The sequence below is a fragment of the Gadus chalcogrammus genome, chromosome 13 (assembly GCF_026213295.1).
Source record: "Gadus chalcogrammus isolate NIFS_2021 chromosome 13, NIFS_Gcha_1.0, whole genome shotgun sequence".
NCBI classification, from domain to species: domain Eukaryota; kingdom Metazoa; phylum Chordata; class Actinopteri; order Gadiformes; family Gadidae; genus Gadus; species Gadus chalcogrammus.
Genome location: NC_079424.1, coordinates 23,306,555 through 23,331,570, shown reverse-complemented (window position 1 = coordinate 23,331,570; position 25,016 = coordinate 23,306,555). Strand labels below are relative to the sequence as shown.

General features: G+C 45.1%; 1 protein-coding gene across 1 annotated transcript in view; it reads right to left on the bottom strand.

Moving 5' to 3' along the window:
- ptprga (protein tyrosine phosphatase receptor type Ga) overlaps nucleotides 1-25,016 on the bottom strand; it is a 331,197-nt gene that overhangs the window by 153,379 nt on the left and 152,802 nt on the right. The window contains exon 3 of the mRNA XM_056605312.1: nucleotides 4,653-4,835. Coding sequence (XP_056461287.1) covers nucleotides 4,653-4,835 — 183 coding nt within the window. The remainder of the gene's footprint in view (nucleotides 1-4,652; nucleotides 4,836-25,016) is intronic.

The following is a 25,016-nucleotide window of genomic DNA, read 5'->3' as shown; positions in this document are numbered from 1 at the left end:
TATTACTGCCTGATGAACGTTACTGTGAACTCGTTCATTCTGGTGTCTGTGAACGGCACGCTCACTCGGTTTAACTTCGTTCAATAGGGGGACTATTTGTTTACCAACACGGCGGATGCGCGGGCAGAACACTGTGTTGTTTGACCGGTTGCCATGGTTATCTCCGTGTGGTTAATTTGCAATTGCAGTGTTGTGAGCTTACTGTTGCATTAAACTGTCATCAGAAAACGTGGTTATATGCTATAGACCCTATAGTATCTGTCGTATAAAGGCTGGGAAGAATTTCAAATTGAAAATATGTACACTTTATGTTGAAAGTATAGACCATCGCGATTCCCATTGAAACGAATAGCGTGGTGATTAATCTTCAAAACGGGAGCTGTTAAATTGTGAAAAATGAATTAAACTATAATCAGACAACGCGGTTATATGCTATAGACCCTAGAGTATCTGTGGTTAAGGCTGACACGGATTTCGAATTATAAATATGTACAATCCATAACGTTAGCTCTCTGGCTCATAGCTCTGCGGACTAGAATACCTCCATCATTGCTTGTTTGTTTGGAAACGGAAAGGGGGGCTGTTTATGCTTGTTTGTAGTCTTTTCGCTCGGTTCTCCGTCTCAACAGTAGGGCTAGAACCGAGCGAAAAGACTACAACCAAACCTGAACACCCCCCCTTTCCGTTTCTGGCCAACGAGCAATGAGTCTTCCAACAGAAATCAATGGGATTTACAAAATGCACTAAATGTGCAATAAAACACCATAGAAACTGTATTTCGCTATGATACTTGTTTCAACCACTCTATTTCATCCTAGACAAACCACAAAAGGAGCTCAATGTTCAAAACAGCGGAAAAAAATAATAGCTCACAGCTACATATTGAAAAAAAATAACTATGAACTAGTTCATTTTTTGGAGCTGTGAACTTACTTCAAATTTTTGAACTATGAACATTTAAAACTATGAAATTTTGAACTGAACTTTGAACTAGTTCACGTAGAAAGTGGACTTTCCCAACACTTTTGGCAGTATGGATGAACAGCGAATCCACATCATCATTATGTACCTAAGTATATTATCTTTTAACCGCATATAAAGGTGTGGTTTGGGTCATTTTAAGATATCCAAGTTGTACCAAAAAACGTTGTGCATATAGCAAGAAGTAGCAGGTTTGAAATGACTGATTATTCATCCATTTACCTAGAGAGATGAATGAGCACACTTAAACACACATCCAGGAATGTACTCTTCCTCTGGCTACGATTATAAGTACCTATTTCCCCTCAGGGTGAGTGGTCAAATTTATTCCTAAGGAACTGTCATATGTTTGACCTCACTTAATCAATAAATGCAATCAATGAGAGTGCCCGGTTAAGGACCCCCCCCGCCCTCCCCTCCCTCTCCCCAGTGTCATGAGGCTCACCAGCATTTCCATCAGGTGATCAGTCAGACAAAACGCTCAGCTGTCGCTTCTAAAAAGCACAGCGCGTGATCCATAATTCACCGGCGGAGCAGGGGGCCATTTGTCTTGTTAACAATGCATTATGGAGCAGGCAGAGCCGGCACACCGCGCTTGCTGCTCACCTCGCCTTTTGTTTTTATGTTTGGCTTCTGCACCGCTTGTCCTCTCAAAATGTTATTTCAAGGTTTCTGAGTCGATTCCATTTCCATCATTTTGGGGGACAGGGACCGGGTTCTTAACGTGGCCGGGGGGGCGTGAGGGGACCGGATGAGCGGTACGGCTGAGTACCCTGCAGACTGCATCTCAGCCCGTGCGGCTCTCAGATCCCAGACCTCAGACACCATTCCTCTGTGCGAACACAACCATTGTAATTTGGAGTTGTACTAGTGTACTGGGCCTTTCCTCCCAGCAGCACTGGTGGACCACCTCTGATTCCACAGCATGTGGGCCGTTTATCACTAGCCCCGTTTAGTAGACACCTTTAACCAAATCAATTTATAATTATAACTACAAACAGTTGCAAGTGGTGAGGTTAATTGCGACTTTTTCCAACAATTACAGCCGTTTAGAAAAAGCAATCACACCAGCTTGTGGTTGACTAGAGACGGGGCTATCTCTACTGCTAGAGGCAAGTGATTCATGACTACTGACCTTACCCTCCTCCCTTGACTGATTTAAATATTCCCTCAGTCCGAAGGATGCTTTCTCATCACAGAGGCAAGACATTCATTGCCAGCCCGGTGCAGGATAGGACGTTTCTCAAGGTCTTTGCGGCTCCATCAGTAAGGAGAGGGCGGCCGGAGGGCAGGACGGACCGCTGAGAACAGCCCCTTCTTCTCCCTTCCCTCTCCATGGGGTTCCTCCACCTCCTTTAGATCAGTCATTCCCCACATCCTGAATTTGGCAGTACCACAGGGACTCCAGTTTCTAGTCTTTCCATTACTCTGTACATGTATATAATTGTATTATCGCCACGCTTCAGGCGAACACTTTGGCCCTTTCATCGGCCGGGTTTAACTCAATGGGATGATGCAGGGTGCAGAAGAGACGCCTGTGCCACAGGATGGGGCTGAAAACAATTCAGGCTCACCACAAATCTCTGACTTCTCAAAGTCAAAATTAGAACTCAGCATTCCAGCCAAAACCTCAAAGGGCTGGAGATGATCAGCTCCTGTTTGATCAGGGAGACATGACCAAACAGCCTAATCCTGCATCAGCTAAAGAGGTTGGCTGTTTCGCCACAAACGCTGACTCCACTGCTCACCGATCAATAACTGAAGGCTTTCCCAACATTAGCAATTAGAGTACGTCTCCGCCCCTTGCTATTCGCAGTGGGCCATTTGCAGCCAGTAGTTTGTTAGGTGATTAAGCGGCTGTTTGGTTGGCCTCAGCCTGCCAGTCACTACTGCTCCAAACTACAACAACAATGATATTAACACGTTGTAATATTTTAAGTAGTAATATTGTTCATTATATTATTTATATCAGTCACTATTGCTCCAAACTATAACAACAATGATATTAACACATTGTATTATTTTTAGTAGTAATATTGTTCATTATTTATATATATTATAAATCATAATATTACAATAATTTTGATAATAATCATCTATAACATAATCAGTTCTGCCATGTCTTACCATAAATGATTGAACATGAAAGCAACACAGTAGCGTGCTCCTGATGCAGAGTGCTCGCATTGTGGTAACTAGGTGGCTGTTTGCATTCTAAGCAGGTCTGTCAATAGTGAAGCAAAGCCACCTGTGGCCTCCTGCTCTCAAAGCATTTCAGATCCCGATGCAGGCACACACAGCGCCGGATCATCCATCTTAGGGACAGATTAAAATGGTGAAAGATACCTGTGGCTGACAAGGAAGCTCTGCAAGGTGCAGTTGTGAGTTCCAAAGCAGCTGGCAGAAATACAAAAACGCTATCAGCCACAACACAAGTTTACTAATATGGAGACATTGTGTCTGAATAAGCGGGTAAACAAGGCCCCACAAATGGCTTGTGACACACTGGATCTGTCTGGGGTCTAAATAAGAGGTAGCAGGCTATACGTCAAACCCTGGACACCGAGCAACACCCGAGTTCACAAGGGGTTTTGGTTTATGACTGAGATGCCAATACTAATGCATGCACTTTATCTAATGAAAAGAAAGTGCAAAATACAAAATGATGTCAGCATGTTCAACTACTGGACATTTCCTCCTCTACACTAAAGGTTTGTCTCAATATGATTTCAATATGCATTATTACAAATGAATGGGTCTAGAGCCTCCACAAGGAGAAAAAGGAACCATGGATTACGCCCTTTCCCTCAAAGACCCTCTGGAAAATGTTGTTGACCATCACTGCTACCCAGTCCACCTGCTGCATGACTGGAAGAGGGGACAGCTGCAGGGCATGAGGCCACAAGCCTGTTGGCCTACTGCAAAGTCTGAACCTCTCCCCTGGAGGAGGGACTGTACGGTATTCAGCCAGGGGGCCTGAAGAGGCCGACAGGTCATACAGAGCCATACTGCTCCGCCACTGCTAAAGGGTAGCCAGAGAGATATTCATGCTCTTCAGTCGAGTCGGGATCGCAGAGGAAGTTTTAACGGAGCAGGGAGTTTGATGTACAGGGCAATGGCTGAAATGTGAAAAATCTGAATTTCAATTCACCAGACCGAAGACCCGATAAAACGATTCAACCAAACATTGAAACGGAATTTGTGAAATTGGTGTCAAGGAGAAGAACTGGGACAAGCTTCTTCCCAAGGGCGTTCTCCCCACCAGGGAAGTTCCAAATAGGTCCACAGGGTTCTCAGAGTGCCTGGTCCAGCCCCAATGTCATCGTCTCTACATCTGATCCTAGGGTTCGCAACAACTTCTGCAAAATTGACGAGACATGGATGTTTAACGCCTATCCTGTGCCCCCGGTGGACTGATTGAAAAACTAGTGTTCTGCCTAGCGTGTCACACCCCCTTTCCATGGCCGTCTACCCAGCCTACAGTCCCGCCCTGAAGCCCTCGCAGGGGTGCCCCGGTCCAGGGACCACTTTAATTTGTATTCACCCTCCCCATTGCTCTCACTAATATTGAATAAAACCCCTGTTACTGTTAAACCCCAACCTGCTTGTTGTTGTCTGTTGTAGACAGTATATAAATGTTTTATGGTTACAATAGTGGCTGAGGGTGGTACCTGTTTTCCCTGTGTTCTTCATAGAGGTCTTGTTGGAGGACTCTGCATCAAAGCCCTCCAGCGTCAGCTCCTGGTACTCCATGGAGGCTTTAGCCTCGTGGTCGACGATGTTGATGGGGGACTGGTTCCTCTCTCTGCACTCTGGGTAGGCTGATGCCCATCCCTCGTCTGGCCCATGGGCCCCTGGGAGAAGACAAACCACTGTTAACGTGATGGACTCCTGGAAATCTGATTATGTTATTACAATTATGAAGGTGTGCATTCAGAATCAGAATATGGTCAATTCATGAAATTTACGTTAATTCAGCCGATCGATTTCAGATAATTTTCCCTCCTGGCTATGTAGCCACACAGTGACCAATCACTGTACCTGGCCATGCAGTGATCAATCACTGTACCTTGCCATGCAGTGACCAATCACTGTACACTCACGTAACAGCGACGGGGCAGCCAAAGGAAGCTACAGGGTAGGGCTGGGCGATTAATCGTATTTTGATCGCGATTTTAGCATCAAACTATCACAAAATTAACATAATCGACTTTTTCATATCTGTAGGCTTGGAACATATCCATTTTAGATTGGAAACTTTTCTTTTTGACCATTTTGTGTACTTTCTTTCTTTTCTGTTACAAAAAAATAAATCTGAGAGACATGCTGAATAAATACAACATGTTTTCAAACTCAAAAATAATCGTTTGAATGATCGTGATTACAATATGACCAAAATAATAGTGATTAGGATTTTCCCAATAATCGAGCAGCCCTACTACAGGGTTTGAACTTTGAGGAAGCACAAACTCCATCAAACAGTGCAGGGGAGAGGATTCAGACCCCTACAATCCCCCTACGAGTCTTTCAAAAACTGAGTTTATCAGTTGACTTTGAGGTGTTTATTAATAATACAAGTGGCGGGGGGTCCATATAAGCCATGAATGTGTTGCATAACCAGGCGTTGCAAGACAATGGCTACAGTGGTGCCGCTGGGTTTGGGTTTCTATGTGAGCCTGGCTCCGCCCGCCTAAGTACTTCCGCTCAATTTGAATTTCCCTTCAGTACTAGTACAAATGAAATGAAATGAAGTGAAGTACGAGAGTCTGGTAGAACCAGGCTAAGTCTACGCTGTAGTGGAGCCTGAATGCTGCCCGGTTTTCGGCATACCTCACCAAGCATTGTATGTAACCTCCCGCTTTACTCCCAGTATAGAAGGGGGAGGGGCTCACTGAGGGTGTTGTGGGAACAAAGCTTAATTGCATCAACATTGACCCAACAATGCCCCCTAGTTACTGCCCTGAGTTACACATTTCCGAAGACACTAATTTGAGGATACTAATACGTATGCGTTTTCAAGGCACAAGTAGGAAACATCCAACGCATGCACTTCGTGAAGAACTGTATGCGGATTAGCCTTCTACATATGTGCATTTAAGAGAGGGTTGATGTCATGGAGTGGGTTAGTGTGCGGCCTTCATTATTAATGAGTGTGTTTTAGTGTTAAGGACTACTTTTGGTGTGGGGGGGGGGGGGGGGGGGGGGGAATGTGGGGAGAAGTATGGGGTTGGTGTGTACAGGATACCTACTCTGTGATGTTTTTTTAATAAACTATTGGGACTGAAGATATTCTGTTGATAATAACAATGATTATAATAATAATATGACTGCTACTATTAACAACAATAGTACAGCTGAATAGCTTGATTCTGAAGGACATTGTGAACAGAAGATGTTGGTATTGTGATAAGTAAAGGACAGTTCTTAGGGAAGAACCGTCACAACACCCACTCAGCCCTCCAACTTACCCCTCCAACTCACCCACCAAGTCACCCCACCATGTCACCCCAGCAAGTCACCCCACCAAGTCACCTCTCCAAGTCAGATTTCTATAAGCTCCAGGAGTGGTTGTTCAGAGACAGTCCTGACTGTTCTTCCAAAAACATGAGCATTTAACCTACTGTCACAATCTATGACAGTAGATAAATATTAAAGGACCCATGGCATGCTACTTTATGGATGCTTTTATATAGGTGTTAGTGGGCCCCTAATAGAGTACTTGAAGACGTTCAATAAATTCAGCCCTAGTGCAGAATTACAGCCACTACGAGCCAGTCCCACAATGAGCTTTCCACAAACGTGCCATTTGTGGAGGTGGGTCAAGGTGGAGGGTAGGGGTGTGGCCCTGAGCAGCTTGCGGCCACGTTACCATGCGCTCGTGTTTAAAGTGGATATATCGTAATGGCGAGGCGCACACAGCTTTTGGCCGTGTTCTGTAAATATTCTAGAACACTCCGGGTGCTCCGGCGGGAGTCCTGGAACTCTATATCTAAATAATGTCATATTATACCTAGATATCCATATCATATATTATATATATTATCACGGCCAAAAGCTGTGGGCACCTCCAGATGATATTATGAATCTCAAATGACTTAGGGTGTTCTGACGTCTCTGGTTCTTCATCTTCCAAATCAATCTGAAGGAGAATGAGCTGCGACATGGAGGAGAAAGGGATTGTTGCCCGCGATTGTCCCTGTCCTGGTTCATGTACTTCAGGGAGTCAAAGCCAAAGTTCCTTTCCCCCAATTCCTTCTCAACCATGGCTGAGATATCCCCCACTGGGAGTCTTGATGTGGAAACACAAGAGACAATCCTGTTATGCGCCATGTAAGAGACATTTTCCTGGTCTCCATTTATGTTGTAATTTCTGTGTTGACCACCGAGTGTTGCTGCCTTATTGCGGGCACAGGTATAAAGGGTACGTCATTTGGGTTACCTCTGTTGTTTGACCCCGGAAGGGCATATGGTTTTTTACCAATAGAAGTACCATATTTACAGTTGTTGTTATGTCACTGAGGATCTATCTGAATGTATTCCGTATTCACATTCAATTGGTGTCATGATGAGGAAATAAACGAGTTGCAAACCGGAGACGATCGCACAGATCTTTCATTGCTTCATGCAGCTGCATAGAACAAACATTGGAAAACATCAACACAGCGCGTCAACCAGGTCACACGGGAGTCAAACCACACGGAGCATACACATCAATTTAGCGGCGTTTAACAGACACAGTTTGGTCACTGGTCTTACGACAGTGTTAAACTTCGTCTTAAGACGAGTGGTTATCGATATAATTAAGAAGTGTACAACACTTGCATTACAGTGTGTGTTTTCACACACACACGTGACGCTCGCACAGTCATAGCTCATCATCTCATTCTCTCAGGCGGGCAAGGGAGAGAAAGGGGAGGTAACTTGTGCCGTCATATGGGGCCAAATTCCAAATCGGAGCATCTGAGCTCTCATTTTTCAAAGGCGGAGCAGGAAACCTAGTGCTCGTTTTACACCCAACGCTATTTCTAGCTTCTGGGGGACCGTAGGCAGGCTAGGGGAACTCATTACTGTTAGAAAACATCATAAAGTGAAATTTTCATGCCTGGGACCTCTAAGACGTGGGTGGCTGAAGTTCCTTTTAAATAGGTACCATTGTTTCAGTTAAAATACTACTGTGCTGTGTTGAATTTCCAGTAGGGGCTTTCCTCGATTGGTCAGCAAAAGCCTATGAACAATCTTATAAGATCACAAACTATGAAGATAGTTTGAGGTGAAAACAAACGAAAAGGCGTGGAGCGAGGCTGCAGAGAGTCAGTTAGTCTGTCTGATGGACGGTTCTAACTGTGGAAGAGCAATGGCTGCGCATCCTCTGTTTCCGTCTCTCCTCTCTTGATTGTATCACACACATCGAATGGCAGCAGTCAGGAATTCCTTGGGCTCCACATGTATGCAGTAACCAGCGTCGAGCAGCACATGCACTAGGGCTGATTTACAGACCCAACCTGCAGGTTCACAGTAATCGCTTTCAAGGAATGTTTAAGTTGTCCATAAAAGAGATGGATGGTAAGTTTATGAATCCCCAAAGGGAAATTATATTTGTTGCAACACACATATCAACAATCGTTTGCATCTATGAGCTTCCCAATACACACTCTGTGTAGATTTACAACACTATTTTATGGTGAAGCTTTGTATGTCACCCAGGATGATATATTTATTTTAATTAGCTAGGGGGTATTGTGCATGGCATGATATTTAAATCTTGTGTGTATCTGCGGTGGCTGGCCATTCACTTCTGATTTGAAGTGATCAGTGTAACTGGTATTGTGGGACAGATAACCTAGATAATAGGCCATGTGTGCCTGATAGGTCCTAATTAATTTCCCCACACAAAATGTCAGAAGAAATCCCATCCAAATGACTGGAGCCCTTGTTAGTCCTAAACCCCCGTTTCTCCACTGAGCCGCTTATATGTGTGGTTGCAGGCGTTGCAGAAATAATAACATGGTCACATGGACCGAGTGGAAGGCTGCCCAGCGAGGAGTAAGTTATCCTTGGATACGCAGACCTCTTTGTAAGGCGCATCGGCTTGGCATTCAATAGCACACCAATCATCATCAGCCTCATGAGGACCACAAAACAGCAGAACTGTACCGTTTGCTGGTACTACATGAAAACCCTGTTATTGAACTGATCATTGACCTGACCGAAGACGCAGCCAGGCAAATCAATGGCTTCTGCTAGGACTCGAGGCTGCATAGTGGCCTGTACACGCTACAAGAGGAGACATTGACATTAAGTGGACTTTGTTGACACTTTTATCCAAAGTGACTTACAACCATTCATTCAGACATTCACTCACCGACAGGGGAGTCAACCACACAGGGCAACAGCCTGCTCGTAAGAAGCAGTCAGGGTGAGGTGTATTGCACCGTGACACTCCTTAGAGCCAGGGATCAAACTAGGAACCTTCCGGTAACCAGTCAACATGCTCTGTCTCCTAAGCTACAGCTGCCCCCTGTGAGAGACCGGGCCAGTATATTTCTGATGAGGCCAGAGAGAGAGAGCTCTGTTCTCGGTCCGCGTCTCTCCTTTCCTCCGCTGCCTCCTCACTCTCCCACACTATATGCATCATAATGGCTCTGAACTGTGCCCCTAATTGAAAGCAATACCAGGCTCCTGAGTTCCAAAATGAATTTGTCTATGATTATTGGTGCCCTGATGCATTTGCGAGCACCAGGTAATGTCTACTTCATCGAATTAGGAGGCATCCGGTTCCTTTACCTCCCCTCTCCCTCAGTCCTTGCCCGGAGGTGGCTATCGATCACCGCGGTCTAGATTCTGTCTAAGACCGGCGCTACCTATGGATCTGTCTAGCTGGACAGCTGCTGGGTGGCTGGCTGATAAGATTAGACTAGCTAATGTCAGCTGACTACACTAGGCAGTGATGGAGGGGGAGAATAGGAGCGCTGGCTGGGCGTATTCTTCCACTCACATCGGCTAATTGATGGTTTGGATAGTGTGTAAACCACTAGACCCACCACACTTGACACAGAGGCAGAACCTACATCGTTATGTTACACATACTGTCATCAAAACACCCTTCCGACCTCCGATGTGTTTCTGCTGAGATGATATGAGCTGTTTAATCTTATGTTAACATAACAAAGAAACTCTTTCAAAGGTTCATGTGGATGTGATCACCATGCAATGACAAAATAGTGGGGACAAAATAAGACAACAGGAACCCTTGCTGCTAAATTGAGGCTAACGATTCGAGCCACCAGTGTATCTCAGGTCCCCACACATCGTCAGCCCTCCTTCCTGCCATGACAGTCGTGATAGCAGCATCAACCCGCAGGCTCCCATGTGACACGTTCCCGTACCTGTTGGCTCCTGCCTCTACCAAAACACATTGCTTAGCAACAACCAACCAGGAGCTGTGTGTGTGTGTTTATGTGTGTGCAGTTGCATGTGTGTGTGTGTGTGTGTGTGTGTGTGCATGTGCGTGCATGCGCTTGTGTGTGTGCACGTGTGTAAGTGCGTGCATTTGTGCGTGAGAGAAGCAAAGTGTGACCACCCATCCAGGTGTCTCTCTGCCTTATATGAGAATTACACAATTCACTCAACAAACTGGTAAAAAATAGAAAGAGAAATCCAACATAAATTTGTTCTTCACTGTATGGCCGTACTGGGAGGCTCATCAGTGCTCATCAGTGGATGTCCTGCTCTCAGAAACGTATGTCTGCCCACGTGGCGTGGATGAGGAGGTTGGGGTATGTTCAGTAACACAACCGGAGCCCCCTGACAGAACCATCAAAACACATATTTTTAAATGAATCACAATTAATGCAACAACAAAACTATGCTTCAGCATATCAAAGACAAATGAAATCCAGCTCGGTTTGACTGAAGGTAATTAGCTGGGTAGATGTTCCACGGTAACCCTGAGAACCAAAAGGTCTATACTTTCTATTGAGAAGACCTGGGTTCCCCCTCTGTTTCTTCATCCAGCCCACTCCCAGTCATGGCTGCTCTCTGCTTGTCATCCTAAGTAGGCTACTTGTGGTGGACTCTGGGGCCGTTTGTGGCCTCAGAGTCCCACAGTCATCAGGACCACACCAGTGTGTGTTTGTCAGGTGAAAGCTAAATGTCAAGGGAAAGAGGCGGTGGTTGTAAAAAGTCTTTCAACCACTTATTACGTTCACTCATTTCTCATAATGGTTTATTCGTTTCGTAGTATAATTTCCTTAATTTAGAAGACAGCTTGTTAATTTTTGATTTGTAAAATAAAGACAATATTTTTTTTAATTTGCGAGTTTCTGAAATTATTGGAAACGAGTCGAGCTGACCTCGCCTTGCTGTAGCCCTACCCACGGCCCAAACAAAGAACAGCCGAGACAACATCCTTAATTCAAACATGCCGTTTCATTTGGCCTCAATTGGCGATTGTCGCGAACTGTTTCCCCGAAACCTTCTTAAAGCCTTATTAACGCTACATCATTCGTAACCTCTTCTTTAAGTTCTTCGCGTGTTTCCCGAAACGTTCTTTGCTATGAATTTCTTTTATGCGTCCTTCGTTGGTGAGGTTGGTCTGAAGCGTTTCTAGAACCTTCTTAGCTCTATAGTGATGGTTCAGCTCCTGACGCAAGTAGCCGCCACTGTACCTGAAATCCCTGTTAGGCATGAAACTGCCACATTGACAGTAGCTGCGTTAACATGGACATTTCTGATCTGATTAGATTTCTAATCGGAATGGATCTATTCCTATCATGCAATCTGAATGTACTGTAGGCTATATATGGCATTTACAAAAGTGTCAAGTGTACGTCCCTATGTCTCTTGCACACAACCGTTATGTAGATCTGGACTTATATGATATAGGCTATGCAAGGGATAATGTTGTAGGACGCCGGTCATTATCGGGAAAATAAGGCCCCACAGGCCGAACCGGACCCAGATGCGAAGCAGAGGTGTCTTGCTTCGCCCTGAAGGGTATTATTATCGATAATGACCGGCGACGTTTTATACATTATTCCGCTTATTAAACTGCTACTTGCCAAAACGATAAAAACCTATCTTCTCAGGGTGTGTCTTTTTAGAATGACCATTCGTAGTGTTGATCAGCAGAGTAATAATCCGCCATAGACGTTGACATTGCTTAGCAACCGGACACGGTGGGGTTGATAAGTTACCGGACTACTTGCGGAGCGATACGAAAGACGTCAATCAGGAAAAACAAATCCACTTTCCTTGAGAGCAGACTAGTTCTGAAGGACCAATTGAAAACTACTGCAACTGCTGATGCCATCTCTCCATGTTAAAAAGTAGCCGCACCCAACCCAAACCAATCGGAAAAAGTGTATAACATGTCGATTATAGCGGCCTACACCATCTCTATTCCGCATTGAATTATATTCCGATCAGAGAATTGTATTCCGATTAAAATGTATATATGATTTATTCAGATTGAGCTGTCCTTCCAATTCTATCAGATCAGAAGTATCCATGTAAATGCGGCTAGTGTCAAGGCATGCACAATTCTACAAGCAATTTGTGAAATTTGCAAATTGAGAAACAATTAGGCTCTGAGTGGCTACGAAGTAGCTGCTGGCCTGTCCTGGGAGATCCTCAAAGCTGGGGATGTCCCCTCAGCTGGGGATGGGGATCGCCTGGGCTGAGAGCATCCAGCATCACCTCTTCCGATGCCCCCCGAGATCCCATCACAGGAGTTCTCACCTATAATCGCGAGTGCCTTTTTCTCCATCTGTGTTAATTCTGGCACTGTGCTGCGCCCAGCACCAGTTAGAAGCCGGTCTGTTCGAATACAATTTTTATTTTGCAAATAAAAAATGAACAAAACTATCTTCTAAATTAAGGAAAATGTACTTGGAAACGAATAAACCACTGCAAGAAACGAGTGAACGTAATAAGTGGTCGAAAGACTTTTTTCAAATACCGCCTCTTTCCCTTGACATTTATCTTTCACCTGACAAACAAACAATGGTCGGGCGGTGCGCAAAACCCTCATAGAGACCCCTATAGGTAACAAAAATCAAAGCAGTCTCAGCATGAACAGTATTAAATTATAAGCTAATTAAACGTAAGAAAATGTAGCTTTCATTTCAAAATGTCTATTTTCATAAATATTCACCTTTCTAAACAGAAATTCAATAGCCTCATTTGAACTGCTGCGACAGATATAATTAAAGGAGACATATTATGGCGTTTATTCACAACAAGTAAGCATAGTATTTGAGTTCCAGAAAGCATTTTTTTTTTTAAAAGTCTCGGCTATTGCTATTCCCCTCTGTTTCAGTCCCCTCTGTTTCAGACCCCTGCTGAAGCTCTCTCCCTCTCTCTCTCTCTCTCTCTCTCTCTCTCTCTCTCTCTCTCTCTCTCTCTCTCTGTCTCTCTCTCTCTCTCTCTCTCTCGTCTCTCTCTCTCTCTCTCTCTCTCTCTCTCTCTCTCTCTCCCTCCTCCCTCCCTCCTCCCTCCCTCCCCCTCTTTCTCTCTCTCTCTCTCTCTCTCTCTCTCTCTCTCTCTCTCTCTCTCTCTCTCTCTCTCTCTCTCTCTCTCTCTCTCTCTCTCGTTTCGTTCTGTTGAGCAGGAAAAGTCTAAGAAACGCTCCCATTCCCATATTGTACATATGCATATAATATTCACGGATTCCTGTTAGACCAGGTTGGATGTAATTGGGAAACCGGGCGGGTCTATCCTGCTGTTACACCTTTCCTGTCGGCTCCCAGACCGTAGTTGAGGAGCACAGGGGAGACCTTCCCTTCAAGGCCGATGTTCTCTCAGGGGTAACACCCTTCACCCTGACCGGCAGGGGTTCTGATGCTTATAGGTCGGTATGAAGCGGCCACTGATTATTGACACTAAACTGACACACACAATCACTCGCTCTCCTCGCTCGTACACTCACTCGCTGATGTCACTCACACACGCACTACCATTCTTTCTCAAACAAATTACGCTACTCTCGTAACACTGCTATCCTGCATGTCTATCCTTTGATTTTTTTGATTGTGTATTTCAAGCAATCATTTTCTTCATGAATTACTTAAACCCATTAGTGAAACACAACACTGCCAACACTACCAATGTGGCAGTCCCATGCGCAACAGGGATTTCTAAAGGTTACAGTGGTGGCGACTAGCGTCAGTAGGCCATCCGTGGCATACTGGTTAAGGAGTTGGACTGGTAACCGGAGGGTGGCCAGTTTGAATCCCGAGCGTGCATGGATGAGGGGCCCTTGAGCAAAGCACCTGAAACCCCCAACTGCTCCCCGGGCGCTGCACCCCTGCACTGTCATGCCAAATTTGTACCGGCTGCCAAATTTGTACCTGGCGCGTCATCCATACGTAATCCACTCCAAATCTGCCTGGCAACAGATGATCGCTTCGTCCGTTGCCTGGCAACGGACGATCGCGTCAAATGACGTGAACATTCGCGAACCTTCTATCTAGCGATCCGTTATCTGTATTGTGCTATTTCGTCCTTGACCTGCTTTAAACACTCAGTTTACTTGCTAAATTTGATTAAACAATTAAATACAATACAAATATAAATTAGAAACAAGTGTTATCTGTAATGATATCAACATCAGTTATTAGACCGTCACATGGAGCATGCGCAGTTGGATTGGCGCGTTGCATGTTGATGTCTGTTCCAAGATACATCGTGTGTTTATTAAGGAACCCAACAAAACATTACATTATCTAGCGATCCGTTAACTGTATTATGTTATTTCCTCTTTGGCAACATGAGCGCGAATGTTTTTTGAAACCTGCCCGGCAACGGACGACGCGATCATCTGCTGCCATGCAGGTTTGGAATGGATTACGTATGGATGACGTATGGAGTTAGATTCATGCCAAAACCCCGCACACACGCAAAACGTGTTTTGCTCACGCATAACGTGTTTTGCTCACGCATAACGATTCACACGCACACAAAACGTGTTTTACTCACGCAAAATGATTCACACACACGCTCAGTGTGGTTTGCAAATACAAAACATCATTCACAAACTAAAGCATTTTGCTTCAGAAACAAATACAGTATGTTTTACACAAAGTACAAAAAAAAATCCTTCAAGTACACAAAACAATTCTACAAGTACGGAACACGAAAGCTGCGCGTGGATCGGAATGCATTTGCGCACGGATCGGATTGCATTTGCGTGAGGAACAGCAAGGCGGAAAATTAGTGCCAAAAGTCACGTGACAAATAAATGTCCTGTTATTCACACTACACAACAGCAGGTGGCGGTGTTGAGTCAGTTTAAGGCCGCCAGGACGATCTTTTTTCTCCCCAAAATCTTTATTTGATGCCAAAACAGAGTGGCGACACTTCCATTGGACTCAACTGTTGGCCGCTCATTTTGTTCAATATAATCTCCCAAACTAGCTTTTCTCCGTGTCGTACGATTCCGTGACAAAGGGGCGGCAAGTCGCATAGTATGGAGTTGAATCCACACACGTTTGGCCGGCATCAAATAAAGATTTTGGGGAGAAAAAAGATCGTCCTGGCGGCCTTAAACTGACTCAACACCGCCACCTGCTGTTGTGTAGTGTGAATAACAGGACATTTATTTGTCACGTGACTTTTGGCACTAATTTTCCGCCTTGCTGTTCCGTACGCAAATGCAATCCGATCCGTGCGCAAATGCATTCCGATCCACGCGCAGCTTTCGTGTTCCGTACTTGTAGAATTGTTTTGTGTACTTGAAGGATTTTTTTTTGTACTTTGTGTAAAACATACTGTATTTGTTTCTGAAGCAAAATGCTTTAGTTTGTGAATGATGTTTTGTATTTGTAAACCACACTGAGCGTGTGTGTGAATCATTTTGCGTGAGTAAAACACGTTTTGTGTGCGTGTGAATCGTTATGTGTGAGCAAAACACGTTTTGCGTGTGTGCGGGGTTTTGGCATGAATCTAACTCCATAATGACGCGCCCGGTACAAATTTGGCAGCCGGTACAAATTTGGCATGACAGCACCACTGCTCCGGGAGTGCTGCTCCGGGAGTGCTGCGTGCCCTGCCCCGTGTGTGTGCCCCTTGTGTGTGCCCCATGTGTGTGGTCCTCCTGGTCAAAAGCAGAGAAAAATGTCCCCCTATAAAAGGGATAAATAAAGGATAACTTAACTTAACTTAGCTGAACCATCACTACTGTAGAGCTAAGAAGGGTCTACGAGTGCTTCAGACCAACCTTACCAACGAACGGAAGAGATTTGTAGCAAATAACGTTTCGGGAAACACGCAAGATCTTAAGGTAGAACTTAAAATAGAGGTTCCGAATGACGTAGAATGAAATAGCGTTAAAAACCTTTAAGAAGGTTTCGGGAAACCGGGCCCTATTCAACAACTCTTCATTCCCATCAACTACTACTTGATGTCCATGTCAGTCCATCCACCCATGAGTCCGTCCCCATGCTACTCTGTGAATTTGTCTTCAAATCCCAATAATGACGCTTGCATACTTATCCGACCAAAACACCATTTGCACTTTGGACAAGATATCCTGGCCTTGAGGAACCAACAAATCAGATGTGTTCAGACCGAGGTCACATCTTTGTGGAGCCTCTGTGCTGAGGGACAGGTTCACTGGTAGGGTGGTACTGTGGAGTCTCTGTGCTGAGGGACAGATTCACCTGATAGGGCGGTAGTGCGTCTCACACCCTGCCTTTCAGAACTCGCGTTGTCATGGCTTTGATGTGCTCTGTGCTCCCCTCAGGTGCTTAGCGATACTTTCTGCTCCTTGTAAGATCTCCCTGGCACTAAGATGTCATTGTGGTTTAAAGAGAGCTCTTGACGCTGGTGCTGACAAAGAGCCTGAGGATGTGACATGAAGGAAGCCAACTGAAAGTACATTCACAAGCTTTTACCTTTTACTTTGCAAATAAAGAATTCCCACGTTTCAGCAATGTCCATTTCGGTCTCTATGGCGAATTGCCCAGTATGAGTGTGTGGGGATGGTGGCTGGTTTAAAGGTCCCATGGCTTGCTACTTTATGGATGCTTTAATATAGATATTAGTCGGCCCCTAACACAGTATTTGAAGACGTTCCCGAAATTCAGCCGTGGTCCAGAATTACATATACCAAGAGCCAGTCGCACTTTGAGCTTTCCCCAAACGCGCCGTTTCGGTGTCTTTAATGCAAATGAGGAGGAGAGAGGCGGGTCAAGGAGGAGGGTGGGGGTGTGGCCCTGAGCAATTTGCGGCCACCGTACCATGCGCTCTGTTTACAGTGGGTGTATCGCAATGGCGAGGCGCACACAGCCTTTGGCCGTGTTCTGTAAATATTCTAGAACACTCCGGGTGCCCCGGCGGGTTAGAGTCCTGGAGCTCTCTATCTAAATAATATCATATTATACATAGATATCTATATCATATAATATATATATTATCATGGCCAAAAGCTGTATGTGCCTCCAGACTAAATTATGAATCTCAAACGACTGCGTCGGGTTCTCCGACGTCTCTGGTTCTTCCACGTCCACATCAATCTGAAGTAGGCTGAACCACGACATGGAGGAGTAAGGGATTGTTGCCAGCTCTATATCTAAATAATATCTATCATACATAGATATCCATATCATATAATACATATTATCACGGCCAAAAGCAAGTTTTACCCACTGGGGGACGATAGTCAGGCTAGGGGAACTCAAATTAATGTTATAAAACCTCATAAAGTGAGACTTTCATGCCATGGGACCTTTAAGCAGCCTCACTTACGGCCCGATTCCACCGGACGCGTTACGGCCGCGTTACGGCTGCGGCACGTCTTGGCCACGGTCACTGCAGCAGATAGCTTCCACTCCAATCAATGAGACCATTTCAACCGGGCGTGGCTGCGGAACGTCTCAGCTCGCCGTGCCGCAGCACTATCAATCCGCAGCATTTCTATTTTTGCCGCAAGCCGTTGCTGAACCGCGTCAATTTCAACAGAGCAGATCGAGCAGGGCAGGAAGTGAAAAAGTAAAAGCCATAGAGCATCCGGTATATTTTCAAGATAAAACACAATACTCAGCTCATGTAGCCTATCACAACTTCACATCAACATTATGACGTCATGACCGGTGGCACCAGGTCAGCAGTCCATCAATCAAAGGGTCTCAGAGGGTCGGCAACATGGACGACGAGAGACTCATTGTTGAAGAGGAGTTCAGCAACATGAAGTCATTTATGTACCAAATCATCCTTTTTATAAGGACAATGGCCGGAAGGACAAAGCGTGGCATTTAATTGCAGTAGTTTTGGGAGTGGAAGGTGAGCAATTAGGTTTAGGATTATCGCGTGATCTCATGATCTCGCGTGAATACGGCTGCCGCTGCGCTGCCGTAACGCGTCCGGTGGAATCTCGGCGTTAGCCGGGTCTGATTGGATTCTGGGGCTGGGTGCGGCTGCACACCTGTTGCACATTGAGTAATCAGTGTGGACAGGTTAGACAAGCCGGCAACATCACACACTACAATAGAGTTCGCCTGGACGGCAACATCGAGCTCCAGGCCATTAATCATTTTTAACAAACCTTTGCAACAAACTTCATCTAACTTCTAACACCCCCACCCATGCTGCGTCTTTGTCTGGAGGGGACCAATGGAAGTCACCAAGGTGCTAACCCTTGCTCCATACACTGTGTGCATTTGTCTTTTAAAGTGTCAGGGAACCCAAAATGGTCTTCTATGGCCTTGAAAATAGTTATCACTGTTACTAAATAAAGTGGTTATTGAGATGAGTCAGGTGTGAAAGGTGAAGATTCCGCCAACAGTTCAGGAACATTCCCCTCTGCTCCGAGCATGGGTAGCGGTCTCCCTGTGACGTAGGGACAACTTACCCTAACCCTGACACCCAGGAGGTCCACCGCACAGTGTGGAGGTGTGGATCTTAGTCTGAGTGGCGTTTATGTTGGCTGCATACCAGAGGGTTACGCTTCTTACTGAGAATATAAATCCTGGCGCGTTTCACTTAATATAACACTCATAATCAACGATGAGTACATTAGCCCAAAAATAAGCATCACGAAATTGGTGTGAACCATAGCCATCACCTCCTTAGAAATCTCAAGTGTTCGGATTAGAGCTGAAACTGAAATTATATGATTTGATTTCTCTTTCTTGGGTCGGGTTATGAATATTAAGCAACATTCTTGCTCTGTGTGCTTTGGGATTAAGAATCAGCTAAATGATTGGCCATTTTGCTGTGTGTTGTTGTAATTATAAACACCACTTTTAGCACGATGTGAAACTTAAAACCAATTGAAACCCATTATAACCAAAGGGGTTTTAATGTCTCCTCAGATGTAATGTGTGATCTGTTCAATTATGTTTTCACGGCTCGTTCTTAATGCATCCTTTCTTCACAATAACAGAGAAACATTATACAGCATAGTGATCAATTCATCAAATAACTCTATTCATGAATTGAGTAAATGTCAGGAAAACATCCAACATAGATGAATGCAAGGAAAAGAAGGTGGATAAGATACAGATTAAGAGCTGGCAGTCGATGGACAGATGGATGGAGAAATAGACAAATGGACTTTGTGAGGAATGCGCACTTGCATTAGAGGCTCCTGAACAAGGTTACACCGGGTCCACTCTGTTACCCGACTTTACAGTGTAAGCCTGAAACCCTATTTCCCCCATACCATTAAAAGACCCACACAGTTCCGTAATGGAGACTGGGAAACATCCATCCAACACGCCTTTCAATGTCCTTTTATCTTTTGCTCAAAGATCAAAAGAGGAAGATGCTCAAAGCTGCTTTGAACGTCTTCCTATACCATGGATGCAATCAGGGCACCTGTCCAAAACACAACTCAAATAGTTCACTTCTATGTCCGTCCGGTGATTAGCAGAAGGTGATGAGGGCCTGTTTTTGTCCCCATCTCTAACAGGTTCAACGAGTTGAACAAGCGTTTCAGAACGGCTCTACCTCGCCACGTGGGCCACACACCCGCCTTATTATCTCCTAGGAGACATCCCCTGTCACTCAGAGCAGCCAATTACGGGGCTTCATCAACATGAGAGGAGCGCAGGAAACACGCCTGGCGGCCATAATGAGGAATGATCACTGCTGCCAAAGTGTCAGAATATAACGACGCACCCCCCACAAAGCATCTGATACCTCAGGGAAGCTATCCCATTAATGTTCAATACGCTATCTGGACATATTTGGAGAGCTCCTCATAAATTAAGTGTTGGGGAGAAACAAACAAAATATCCATCTAAACAAAAAAACATTTAATTCCCTGCGGAGTGATTATCCTAATTGGTATTTTTCTGAGAGTTTTTACTTTTTTACCTTTTGTTTTTCCACTTTATGGGACTGAATTCCTTGAGGGAAACGGGTAGTGGCAGAGTCAGCAGAAAGGCTATTTTAGTTACTGACGCCATATGGAGAGTCTATCAACAGAGCTCCCCTTGAACACAACAGAGGTAGCGTTCTCCCTTGGGGAACCGGGAGGCTGAGCGAGGCCTGGAGGACGTGTGACCAGACCAGCTTTTGACACCAAAGCGATATCTAACCAGCCAAAGGTAAATACAGCCGGTTCTGAACTCAAAAGACTGCAGAACAGGGCGCCCCCTTCCTGTCCATCCCACTCTATCATAATGAAAATTAAAGTCTGCAGAACAACTATCCAAGATGTGCGTGAGAGAGGGACTGAAAAAGGGAGCGGTGACAGACGGCCAATGTGGATAGCTTCTGGCTTCAGCGCAGCAGTCATTGACAGCCACTCCTCCCCCCCACCCCCCGTCCAGACACCCTGCAGTGTGAAGTCCCTGTCACAGCCCATTACACTGATGTCCAGCACTCCAAAGTATGGCCAAGTATGGCCCAATCGACATATCTGTTCAACATGCATTTGCATACGACAATAAGCTGCCAATAATTAAATCAAATTCAAAATGCCAATGCTAGAAAAAAATCCAACACACAAACAAATACACAAAAGGACCAGACAGGAGTGCCCTTGTGAAGTGTCCCATGAACCAGATTCAACACCTCTGCCCGTATCACGCTGGCCCCGTCCCCAGCGCACGCCAACTCCTTCATCTCATCATGCCTGGTCAAACAGAGCGGAAATAAAGGTGAAGTGAAAGAGAAGGTAAACTAGAAAGTGTGTGGTGCTGGAAGACCAACACAACCTCCTCCGCCCACCAACCAGAGCAGGACAATAAGTGTTAACAGATACACAGTCAAACGAGATTCTTTCACACAGCCCTTCCTCTGCTTTGACACCTCTCTGAAGGACAAGCGAGGGCAACGTGGATCTGGCAGCTGTGACGATACCGGCCTAAACAGCGATGGGAACCTCCCCTATGGCCGCTCCGTTTCACAGAGGGTACAACAGGCCATAGGCAGCGCTTTTTCTTCAAGCAGTATGGTGTAATTATGGAACGGCCTCCGCACATATCTTTTGCTGCTAAGTCAGATAACTGCTGCACCTCCCACGCTTTTATGTGCCGCAGCTCTCGCTGGTCACATGCATTTACACCCATTATCACATGGCCAATAAGTGGAGACTAACAAGTAAAGGGGGTGGAGGGGCACCACACAAAAAAATGCAGAGATGCTAACATTGACATGATTTGGGTTGTTAAAATAACAACATTTGATGAGAACCGCTAAGGGCTTTTAAGTTAAACAGAAGTCCTTTTTGGTTTATTAGTAAAGCATTTAGCCATTTCACCAGCCTGCAAAGTAAGTACACCATCAATACTGAACACTGCACACACCGGGTTCACTCGCTTGTTCAGATTACCTCCGTCCGTCGACGGATCGCAGGTGACTAAAAACAATCCTATTATTCCACATTTCTTGAAAATTATATAACGGACAGATTTTTCCTGCTTCTTCCTGCTTGTTGTTGCTAAATGGATCCAGGGAACGCGTGGAGTGTATTTGCATAACCGCGATCTGATTGGCCGACGGATCCGGCGCTGTCTGAAAAGTTGAACATTTCTCAACTTTTTGACGCAGGCCACGGAGCCAAATGGACGGACGGACCCACAATGCATTTTGAGAGCGCCCCATGCAAAGTCAATGCGATGCGTCGACGGACGGGGGTAGTGTGAACAAGCCCTGACAGTGTTCACTCTAAACAGTGTACTGTACTCTCTAACAGTGTTCACTCTAACAGTGTACTGTACTCTCTAACATTGTTCACTCTAACAGTGTACACTTTCCCCAATCCTTTGTGATGCTTATTATAACAGCGAGAAGTCAATTTGTTTGAGGTTGACTGATTAGTTGTAGCAGGGGAATTTGGTTGGTGATGGAAGGTGATGAATTATAGGATTCAGCTGTGTTAAGTAAAGAAAGAAGGGAAACAACAGCCACGTAGACTGTTGATTTGTGTGTGTGTGTGTGTGTGTGTGTGTGTGTGTGTGTGTGTGTGTGTGTGTGTGTGTGTGTGTGTGTGTGTGTGTGTGTGTGTGTGTGTGTGTGTGTGTGTGTGTGTGTGTTTGTGTTACAAAAAACAGAGAGATAGTCACAAGGCTGATCCCGGATGAAAGAATGAAAACATTTCATTTTCCCAGCCTTAAATCCCTCCGACCTTGCTTTGTTCAGACAGCTCTGCTGCTGTGTTGTCACTCATCTTGCTTCCTGTTTTGGATTGGATTCTTTTGCTCAACGGCCATAAATGAAAAAAACAATGTAATCCCCTTTTGCAAAGAAAAAACCTACTAATTCCAACATTCAAACCAACTGCTTGTATCACAATGTTTGAGAACTCCAGCTAAATACATTTTTAGCGCTTTTTGCTTCATTCAACATTCAGTTATAATAAGCTTTTTATCAAGTCCATGTTTTAAAAAATGAAATATATAAAATATGGGAACCGGATAAGAGACAATGAATGGTAAAAAACAATGTTTTTGAATCCAGTTCATATGAGAAGGCCATATCTAATGAGTTGATTCCCGTTATAGATGTTCAATATCTCATCATCTTCAAACTCATAAGGCACTTTCCATGATACCCAATGATATTTCCCACAACACTATTTTATTAGCCTTCATATAATTTGGCAGAACCACTGTTGGATAGCTTATCTCAGCAGCGTAGCTAAAGGTGAAATCATTACCAGGTACATTAACCCTCTGGCTCATACAGGCTGCAATAACATATATTGCACTTCAGACCAACTCTTCTGCAATAACTTTAATCCCTTAATACTCAGTTCCTGGGGTATGAAAGCAATAGGTATGGTTTGTATTATGTTGGAGTTTTCAAATGTCTCTTTACCAAGTACAAGGAGTCGTTATTTGAATGAGTACAGTTTATTTACAATAGTATTAATAATTAACCAATGCTTACCGAATAATGATAGAAAACTTTACGAGTTGGATAAAAAGCTAGTCTCAAATTCTTGAAGAAATGTGGAGAAACAGACAGAAACTATAACCCTGAATAACCAAATCCCAGCAATGACGTTGTCAACAAGTGTCCGCAGTAGTGTAATGGGGGACCCTGTGTGAGGGCTAGAGGGCTACGGCCTGGGAGGAAAGCATTCCAAACCTCCCTGCTGCTGGGAATGCCTGTGTACGTATACGTATGTGTGTGTGTGTAGCCTGTGTGTTTCTGGGTGTGTCCTCTCCGTCATGTGTGTGTGACTGTATTCACTAAGAAAGAATGACGATGCAACACACGGCAATTCATCCGTAACCAAAATCGGTTAAAAATGTTATGTTTGACGTTGGACCCAGCGTGACAAACCAGCCGACAAGAAGTATGTTCTGGTTCCCCTCATAGACACATCCTTTTACTCCACACACACACATGTCCACCACGCAGGGCTGAGGGGGCGCTCTGAGCGTTTGTTCCAGGGCAGGGAGCCATATTGTGAGGTGATGAATGAGAGGGGAGAGTCATGCCTCAAATGGCCTATAAGCTGCCGGCATTGATTTCTAGTGCCTAGCGAAGCCTCTCTGGGGACAGCACCACTGTAGCCTCCAGCACCGGGATGCATCTCCTTCTAAAAGCCTGGCCCCTAAGTGCCCGGATAATTGTGGAGGCTGGGAGTGCGGCAGACATGGGAACGGGGGAGCAAGTGTAACCTGTTAGAGAGGAGAGCACACTTCACTGAGGCCGCTCCACAGAGAGGCACCCGGTTGGCAAGAGACCGAAGTAAACTCTACCACATTCTACCAGTGCATTCTGCAGAAGATATTACAGAAAGGTTGAAAATGGAACAAATGTCCAAATAATCCAGTCACAAATTGTTTTAAGTTGATGCAATAAAGTTGATGCCGAAAGGCTCTGCTCCGTGGTGGGCTGTGGTCTCCAGCTCTGGAGAGCCCGGTCTGCTTGATCTGAAATGACTAGTGCGGAGAGCATTCTCGGTCTAGACAACCTGGATAAGTCCGTCCCTGGGCGTGTCCCTGCAAGACAGACTTCATATTTTATCAGCAGGCAGATGGTTAGTCCTCAGAGGGGAACAGCTACACGGTGACTAACCCGAGCCGCAGAGAAGAACCTCAGACAATTAAATCCAGCAGCCACCCAAACACACGCGAGAGCCCCGCAAACAACTCTTAGTGCAGAATGTCCTCTAATTGATTTTGACTTGGCCTTCTTTTTTGCCTCACACAGCAGCTGTCTGCTTCTAGATTAGCAGAAGCAGCGCCTACTTCCAATAGGAAGCCCAGCCGGCAGGCCGTAAGCAGGGCAGAATACGTTCAGAGCTGGACCACGTCCAGGCGGAGTAATTAGACTGAGGTCCATTGCTGTCTTCTGTTTTTCACAACTCTCCGTCAACCCTCCCAAATACTGCTGCTCCGTGGAGTGCGGTATCTCCTTTTGGGTGTGTGGTCGAGCTGTCTGAGGTTGGCCCTGTCTTCTCCAATCAGAACAATTTGTAAGTAGCTTGGAGTGCTCTTCAAGATGAAGGCCTCTCGGGTTGAAATACGAATCCATTAGTTGTATTCGAGACAGAACCATTCCGACTCATTGGATTTGTGTTCCAGCTTTTAATTGGTGGTTCTCAGGTTTTTGAGATCCACCAGAGCCTTTAA